The sequence below is a fragment of the Daucus carota genome, chromosome 5 (assembly GCF_001625215.2).
Source record: "Daucus carota subsp. sativus chromosome 5, DH1 v3.0, whole genome shotgun sequence".
Taxonomy (NCBI): domain Eukaryota; kingdom Viridiplantae; phylum Streptophyta; class Magnoliopsida; order Apiales; family Apiaceae; genus Daucus; species Daucus carota.
The window spans coordinates 12,610,339-12,619,652 of record NC_030385.2 but is presented as its reverse complement, the minus strand read 5'-3'; the positions used below and the strand labels follow the sequence as shown (position 1 = coordinate 12,619,652).

The 9,314-nt window shown below is 33.4% G+C and overlaps 1 protein-coding gene and 1 long non-coding RNA gene across 3 annotated transcripts; both read left to right on the top strand.

Annotated features, from left to right (window-relative positions):
- The first annotated feature begins 1,585 nt into the window (after nucleotides 1-1,585).
- LOC108221105 (3-ketoacyl-CoA synthase 5) lies at nucleotides 1,586-3,637 on the top strand. Its single transcript, XM_064093083.1, has one exon. The coding sequence runs from the start codon at nucleotides 1,658-1,660 to the stop codon at nucleotides 3,140-3,142; it is 1,485 nt and encodes a 494-aa protein (XP_063949153.1). The 5' UTR covers nucleotides 1,586-1,657; the 3' UTR covers nucleotides 3,143-3,637.
- A 1,346-nt stretch (nucleotides 3,638-4,983) lies between these two features.
- Nucleotides 4,984-8,908, top strand: LOC108222228 (uncharacterized). 2 transcript variants are annotated; one of them, XR_010292022.1, is made up of 4 exons: nucleotides 4,984-5,429; nucleotides 5,539-5,760; nucleotides 7,469-7,730; nucleotides 7,823-8,908. It is a non-coding gene; the product is annotated as an uncharacterized LOC108222228 (long non-coding RNA). The 2 variants fall into 2 exon arrangements; XR_010292021.1 differs by having other exon boundaries at nucleotides 7,469-8,908.
- The last annotated feature ends 406 nt before the right edge of the window (nucleotides 8,909-9,314 follow it).

The window sequence follows — 9,314 nt, the reverse complement described above, 5'->3', positions numbered from 1 at the left end:
TGATATCATCCATCAATATCATTCAAGACTATATTCTTTACTCGTGTTTGGATTTGCCGACTCCCACGTAACGGTCTATAACTACATTTACGTGTAACAATCTTTATTTTTTTAATACTATATAAATATCATTCACTTATCGTTGCAGAAGAACGGCACCACCGAGTTAGAAATCGAGCAAGAGAACTATCACCAGAGATAGGGTTGTGCTATTGAAAGAGAGGAGGTTATGTTTAGATGATCCAAAACCTACCATCCATAGGAGTATTTATAGGTGCAGAGAGACTTGTGTGCTATTTTTTCCCATAATTAAACAATCTGAGACAAAATCATATTAGAACTTTCAAAGTACTATATTCTATAAATAATGTGAAACAAAATCAGATTTTGAAACTTGCTTCTAATAAACCCGAAACTAAAAAAGGTAGTTCTAATTTTTGATATTTTCATCCAAAAATTCCAGAAAATTAGAAAAATGGAACGAAACGATGTGAGAGGCGTCACCTACACGCCCCTCGCTTCTCCTTTATATAAGTATATTGTTTGATTGATATATTGATTGAGGGTGGATATCAAGCACCGCAGAGTTCTCTGTGCACAAGTAAAAAATGTTAAAGATTCGCATTTGATGCAGCCTAACCAGTCATCTCAATCACAATGCTGATAACTTGAAATGAAGATCTTACGAAAAAGTGAAACATGATGCCTGTTTGGCAAGAAGAAGTCTGCCTTCTTTTAATAAACCGACTTGAGTTTTTATTCACTCCAATAACTGCTGGTTCATGTACAAAATCTTCTATGATTATTAATTTGTTGTTATTGCCAAATAATAGGAAATAATTAATGAAAAAAGGGCCTTTTACTTCTTTTTAATTTTATGCTAAATAGTAGAAACATTTTATAGAATTTCTAGAGAAAGAAATTGAAAACTAAGTCTGCCAGTTTTTTCTTTTACGGTTTTTGTTACTGTTTTATCTTCTTTCTTACTGACATTCTAACTTTTTACATCATCAAACATTTTAGGTAAAATTATTTAAACAAATAAATAATAAACTATAATCATCATATTCGATCATTTATAATCCGTATTTTTATTTTAAATAAAGATCAATTTCTTTTAAGTTTAGTCAATAAAAATACATGTGCTCTAAAGTTGATACTAAAATTTGAAGAGAGAAAAAATTCCATATAAAGTTACAAAACTTATAGGTCGGAGAGTCATTAACCAGGGGTGTTGGTCCTATTATCACTGTATTTATTATTATTAATGTCCCCATTATCACTGTATCCATTATTATTAATGTCGATGAATATCTCAATCTGAAAAGATGGTCTCAAACCCCATTTATTAACACAGCATCGTGCAACATTATATTCATACAAAACGCTACACCTTCTAGCGTTCTATGAGAGTTAAAAAAAAAAACATAATGCTAGTTTAGTTTATGTAGCGTTCTGGGACCATTTTGCTCATTAATCAGGGGCAGGTGCAGCGAATTTTTTTTAATTTGAATTAAATTTTAGAATCGCTGTCCGTTTTTTCCCCTAACGATCTCTTAAGGTTGAAGTCTTTAAATCTCTGGCCCGCTCCTGAGTCCCAGCTCTAATTTAAACAAGAAAAAAATAAAAAAAATCCACTGTCTCTAGATTATCGAAAATGTCACATTCCTCCAACTCGGTGAAACTCAAGTATTTGAAGCTTGGGTACCAAAACATTGTCAACAACATTCTCTATATCCTTCTCATTCCGATCATGGCTCCAGTTACTCTACAAATTTTTCGAACTGGCCATAACGATATCATCAATGAAATATCCCACTTCCTAGGTCACTTGAATCTCCTCCCACTTCTTACCTTCAGTTTCCTCATCATCTTCTTCTTTGCTCTCTACTTCATGTCGAAACCTTGCTCTGTCTACCTCGTAGACTATGCTTGTTACAAACCTCCGGTCGACTTAAAAGTCCCTTTCTCCGGGTTTATGAAACATTCCAAAATCATCCTCAAAGACGATCCCAAAGCGGTAGAATTTCAAATGCGTATTTTAGAACGTTCGGGCCTTGGTGAAGAGACTTCATTACCTCCAGCACTTCGTCTCATCCCTCCTAATCCCACATTGGAAGCTTCTAGACTCGAAGCAGAGCTCGTAATCTTCTCTGCTTTGGATTCATTGTTTCGAAACACAGGCCTAGAGCCTCGAGACATTGACATTCTCATCGTTAACTGTAGTCTATTTTCTCCAATTCCATCACTTTCAGCAATGATTGAAAATAAATACAAAGTACGAAGTGATATTAGGAGCTTCAATCTGTCTGGTATGGGGTGTAGTGCTGGATTAATATCCATTGATTTAGCCAGAGATTTATTACAAAGTCATCCAAATTCAAACGCTGTCGTAATTAGTACTGAAATTATTACTCCTAATTATTACCAAGGGAAAGAGCGAGCCATGCTTCTTCCAAACTGCCTGTTCCGAATGGGAGGTGCAGCTATACTTTTATCCAACAAAAGGCGTGATCGTGCACGAGCCAAGTACCGATTAGGACATGTAGTCCGAACACATCTAGGAGGCGATGACAAGGCATACAGGTGCGTTTATGAAGAACAAGATCCACAAGGCAAAACAGGAATCAGCCTGTCGAAAGACCTCATGGCAATTGCAGCAGGGGCACTGAAATCAAACATAACTACTCTGGGTCCCCTAGTCCTTCCTGCATCAGAGCAACTACATTTTCTCTTCTCGCTTCTTGGAAGAAAAATATTTAATTTGAAATGGAAACCATACATTCCTGATTTCAAACAAGCCTTCAAACACTTCTGTATACATGCTGGTGGGCGCGCTGTGATTGATGAACTAGAGAAGAATCTTCAGCTATCTGCGGAGCATGTGGAAGCTTCTAGAATGACATTGCATCGATTTGGAAACACATCTTCATCGTCAATTTGGTATGAATTGAGTTACATAGAAGCGAAAGGGAGGATGAAGAAAGGGGACAGGGTTTGGCAGATTGCATTTGGGAGCGGGTTTAAGTGTAACAGTGCAGTTTGGATATGTAATGCTGCTGTAAAACCGAAGGCGAATGGAGCGTGGAATGATTGTATTGAAAGGTATCCGGTTCACATTCCAGAAATCGTGAAGCTGTAAATGATCAGTATGATCAGTTTGAACTGTGTAGAGCAACCAATTCTGTCAAAACCTATCACTTGCAAGAAAATAAAGCATCTGGTTTATTGTAATATTTGTGTTACCAACCGATATGATTCGAAGCAAAATTCCAGCTGGAACCTCCATGGTGGTTCATCTATAGTTATATTTGTGTTACTAATAAATAATAAGCTGGTGCCTTCATTTGGTTTAGTGGAATGCGGGAAAATATATGATTCTTATCTGCTTTTTTATTTAGAAACTGATAACAGTTACAAAAAAAAGAGCAGCCAGGAACAGAGAACAGGACCTGTAAGTTGTATCCAAAGCTTTATCAATGTAAAGATGAAGGGTGACAAGGCAAAGCAGGAATCAGCTTCTCAAAAGACCTAGGACTTACCTTAAAACACAAGTATGTATTGCTTGTAGGTGTGAAATTGGTTATAAGGGGAAAATATTTTTTTTAATTTATGTGTGTATATAATTTTTTTGATATTTACAATTTATTATATGTAAAATTATTAATATATTAATACGTATCATAAATTATTTTTTTACAGTGTTCATTTACATTTTTCTAAATCAATTTTTAAAAATAAAAATAAGTTAGGATTTTCAATTCTCATGTTTTATTTTATAAGTCAGAAATTGACCCGATAACTTTCTTACATAAATAATACGAATTAACTGATTCCAACTTATAAATAAAGCCTGGGCTTTTTAAACCCAACCGAATATGCACGATATATGTGGCGGAGGAATATAACTGGAACACTCCCTCCTCTCAATAACACTGCAACAAATACCGCCTCCCTCTCCAAGCTTTTGGACCACTCCTTCCTCCTCCTCCAACACTATAACAAATCTTGCTTTTTACCACGGATTTTTAACACTATTTCCGTTGCAAATAGCATCATTTACGCTGCCACAAAATAGTTTGTCGCAAATAGCATCGTTTTCATCATTTGCGACAAAATAGTTTTGTCCTATATGCAGACACGTCTTCGAAAAATGGTCAGAAAAGTTCATATTTCGTCAAAAATTCACACACTCCTTCGTAGGTTCAGTCAATTGAGTCTCACACCTCGTTTGTTAGCTTTTTAAATTTATGTGTGCAGATAATTTTTTTGATATTTATAATTTATTATATAAAAAATTATAATTTTAATAATGTGTATCATAAATTATGTTTTAAAGTGTTCATAGACATTTTTCTAAAATCAAATTTAAATTAAAATAACTTACTAAAATATGTTAGGATTTTCAATTCTCATATTCTGCTTTATAAGTCAGAAATTGTCTTATAACTTCATTAAATAAATGATACGAATATTAAAAGATTGTTCAATATATGGGACATCTGTATCCCCAACCTCAGTTGGTGTGATGGGCATGAACACTAGACGATCACCGGTTTTTTATGTGCGCAAGTCAATTGTGATTCTACTATTTTCAGGGATGATGGTGTCGACCGGATTGTTCGAGAAACCATTGTAATCATTTTTATTATCAAGCATATTTATATTCTATCTATTAAGCAATCTGAAAACAAAACGACTATTTGCTTAGCTCGTTCTTTGTTTCACAATCAGGTTATGATTGTCAGTTTGGGGGTTTGTCCCAGCTATGTTCCAATATTTTATCCCTTAAATCATAAATCTTGAATCCAAATTCAATGCCTTTTTACAACCCCTACCCCAAGAGTTCATACTTATTTACAAAAAATGCCATCCAAATTTCTCCATTTGTACAAACTTTCCACCTCACTCTCTTCCAGCACATGCTCACTTCCCCTTTATATTGAGTTTGGACACATGTCTACAGCACGTGACACTGTCCAACCCATTTCTAATAATCACTTATCCCTCTCTTCTGCTATGGCCAATGGCCTTATCAGGCAATACAACAAAAAAAAACTCACTGCACGGTACTGAAGCTTTCCTCTCCCGTGCTTCTCCCCAGCTGGCTCACAGTATTCAAAACTTCAAAACAACAGCAGAGGTTGCTACAGCATAGAGGCTGCTGCATACTCCAAAATTTAAATTCAAATATGTTCCTTCACTCTCATTTCCTTTCAATTTCCTTTCCATTCAAACATAAAGTCTGTTGCGTCGCTCACGTGTATTACACTCCACCTCAAATCACTGTTATCTTCTTCTAATTTCAAAATCCAGTTTCAAACCCTAGCATATACTCTCTTCCCGTAACGAATTCTTTCTCTGCTTTAAGCCTTTATGCCCCTTTCTTAGGGTTTCAAGCACATCACCGCTGGGAAATCAATTCTCTGGTTGAATACATCTCCCCCTCTCCCCCTCCCCCTCTCCCCCTCTCTTCTCTCTGTTCGTATGAATTTGATTGAAATTTGCTGATTGATGATTTGTTGGCCCTTATTTCAGGTGTATATTGGTATGATTTTAAGAAAGTGAAGATGTCACCTTCAGATATACATTTGTTATGGATATTATTCTTGGGTAAATTTTCGGTTATGGAGTATATTTTGTAGCATGCTTTCTAAGTGTTTGATAAAATTCCTGACACAAATTTCTCTTCTTCTTTTTTGCAGAATCAATAATTACTATATAACATAATGGTGTGATATTTTGTTTTATGAATTGCAGGTACTTTCTCTGATAGTTCTTGGTACTTTCTCTCTTTGATTTAATTTAAAAACGATTCATGTGTATGCATATATGTCATTATATGAAAGACTTTTTAGGTTCACATATATAAATCGAGGCAAGATGAAGAAAGGTGACAGGGTTTAGCAAATTGAGTTTAGAGGACGCGGGGTTTAAGTGTACCATTACGGTTTACATTTGGGAGTATCACATGTAAATAAGTTACATGAAAGTCGATGAAAGTAAAATACATGCGGCCGTTTGGGTTAGCTTAAAATTTGACTCTTTGCTTATCGTAATGCGTAGAAGTGAGAAGTAAATTAATAAAGTGTTTGAAAAAGAAGCAGAAGCTGTGAGAGATCTCAGCTTATTAAAAGTGTTTCTATTTCTTTACACAAACAGATCAAGAAAAACATAAGTTAGAAGCAGTTTATGCTTCTTGCAAACAAACACCACCATGAAAAAGAAATAAAAAATACCATATCACATACAAATTGCAGAGTTGGGCTTGGCCCGGGAAGTAAGGAACACACCGGTGGGGCTTGCGTCAGACTTGCTCTGGCCTCTGAGGGATAACATCCATCTTACCTCACTAGTCATCTCAACCATCTTGCCTAACAAGTCATCTCAATCACGATGCTAACAAACTTGACATGAAGATCTTACGAGAACTAGTATTTCTTCCCGTCTCTTAATATTTTTCTTCCATCTTGTGATCTTCTAGTACTCCCTTTCTTAATACTTTGACTCTTTGCTTTTATTACACATATTTTTTATTGTTAATTTTTTTTAATTGTCTATTAATATTATATTTAAAAATTTCACCGTATTAAAATACTCATGAATATAAATCCAACAAGATCACTTACAACTATATTTGATCTTGTATATTAAACATAAATTAGTAATTTGTTTCATGTTATGAATAGTGTCAACATATCAAACGAGGAAAGGAAAAAAGAGACGGGGAGTATGTAATAGTAGTATATAATTATTTAATTACATGACTAACAGATTATGCAAAAACTGAACTGTGGGACTGACACGTTAAATTATTTGAAGCATTAGTCATATAATTACAATTATGTATAATTTATTAGTCAAGTCCATTTTTCACTTTAATATAGTATTAACTAATAAACAATATAACATAGTCCACGAGGGAGTCCACATTCTTCAAATTAGGTCAAATATAATTTAGCACTTCCAATTCTAATAATTTTGTTTTATAATATTTTTAAACATATTATAACATTTAGATTATGTTCTACAACATGATCAGCATGCACAATAATTATTTTTATAAATCGGAATGCACTATGTTCTATGATATATTTAATAAGCAGATAATCATAATAATTATTAAATTTGATGGTTTGTAATAATTATTTGATAATGAAATTTAAGATTATCTATAAATAATAAGTTATATATAAATTTTGATGATCAAAAATATTATTTATGATTAAATTAAAAGTTTATGTCTGATATTTTAAAATTCCAGCTTAATTGCGGATTTTAATGAAACTAACTTGTTAGGATTTATGGGTGATGGACAGCAGTAAACTTAACACTTTTACTTAGATTTATCTAAGTAGAACATACTGTCACAGTCATAGTATGTCTTTTTAGTGTCCTTTTTATTACTGTAAGTTGTAATACATGTAACACTTAGAATAAGTTCAATTCACATTGTTCATGCCCCAAGACGCGAAGATGAATGACAGCAAGAATGAAAGACTGCTACTGTCAAGATGGTTCACAGCAGTACTACATAAGGCAGACGGTTGCAAGGTCATGACAGCAAGTTTGTATTTGACAGCTACATTGGTTAAACTCCGCAGACAGCAAGTTTCAGCTAGCATGACAGCAGAACATTGGTGTCCCTACCATTGGTGTATATTGGTATGATTTTAAGAAAGTGAAGATGTCACCTTCAGATATACATTTGTTATGGATATTATTCTTGGGTAAATTTTCGGTTATGGAGTATATTTTGTAGCATGCTTTCTAAGTGTTTGATAAAATTCCTGACACAAATTTCTCTTCTTCTTTTTTGCAGAATCAATAATTACTATATAACATAATGGTGTGATATTTTGTTTTATGAATTGCAGGTACTTTCTCTGATAGTTCTTGGTACTTTCTCTCTTTGATTTAATTTAAAAACGATTCATGTGTATGCATATATGTCATTATATGAAAGACTTTTTAGGTTCACATATATAAATCGAGGCAAGATGAAGAAAGGTGACAGGGTTTAGCAAATTGAGTTTAGAGGACGCGGGGTTTAAGTGTACCATTACGGTTTACATTTGGGAGTATCACATGTAAATAAGTTACATGAAAGTCGATGAAAGTAAAATACATGCGGCCGTTTGGGTTAGCTTAAAATTTGACTCTTTGCTTATCGTAATGCGTAGAAGTGAGAAGTAAATTAATAAAGTGTTTGAAAAAGAAGCAGAAGCTGTGAGAGATCTCAGCTTATTAAAAGTGTTTCTATTTCTTTACACAAACAGATCAAGAAAAACATAAGTTAGAAGCAGTTTATGCTTCTTGCAAACAAACACCACCATGAAAAAGAAATAAGAAATACCATATCACATACAAATTGCAGAGTTGGGCTTGGCCCGGGAAGTAAGGAACACACCGGTGGGGCTTGCGTCAGACTTGCTCTGGCCTCTGAGGGATAACATCCATCTTACCTCACTAGTCATCTCAACCATCTTGCCTAACAAGTCATCTCAATCACGATGCTAACAAACTTGACATGAAGATCTTACGAGAACTAGTATTTCTTCCCGTCTCTTAATATTTTTCTTCCATCTTGTGATCTTCTAGTACTCCCTTTCTTAATACTTTGACTCTTTGCTTTTATTACACATATTTTTTATTGTTAATTTTTTTTAATTGTCTATTAATATTATATTTAAAAATTTCACCGTATTAAAATACTCATGAATATAAATCCAACAAGATCACTTACAACTATATTTGATCTTGTATATTAAACATAAATTAGTAATTTGTTTCATGTTATGAATAGTGTCAACATATCAAACGAGGAAAGGAAAAAAGAGACGGGGAGTATGTAATAGTAGTATATAATTATTTAATTACATGACTAACAGATTATGCAAAAACTGAACTGTGGGACTGACACGTTAAATTATTTGAAGCATTAGTCATATAACTAGTTGAGAAGCCGCGCGTTGCGGCGGCCTATAAAAATTATATTAATGATTCAATATTAATATTTGTAGAATGCAATAATTTTATGGCTGTCTATAAAAAGTATATTAATGATTAAAAATTAATATTTGTAAGATGAAATAAATTTTATATTATAAAAATCTTGATGTAATACCAATACTAATATATAAAATTGCAAAATTGGACTATAATTCATGGTGAAAATATGAAAATAAGTTTCTACACGTAATTAACAATTTAAAGCATGACGAATCTTAATTTTATTTATGTTTTTTTTAAAAGTAATCATGTTCTTACATTGTCACTTTATTTCAATTTTTTTGGATCGATTGTGCACAAAA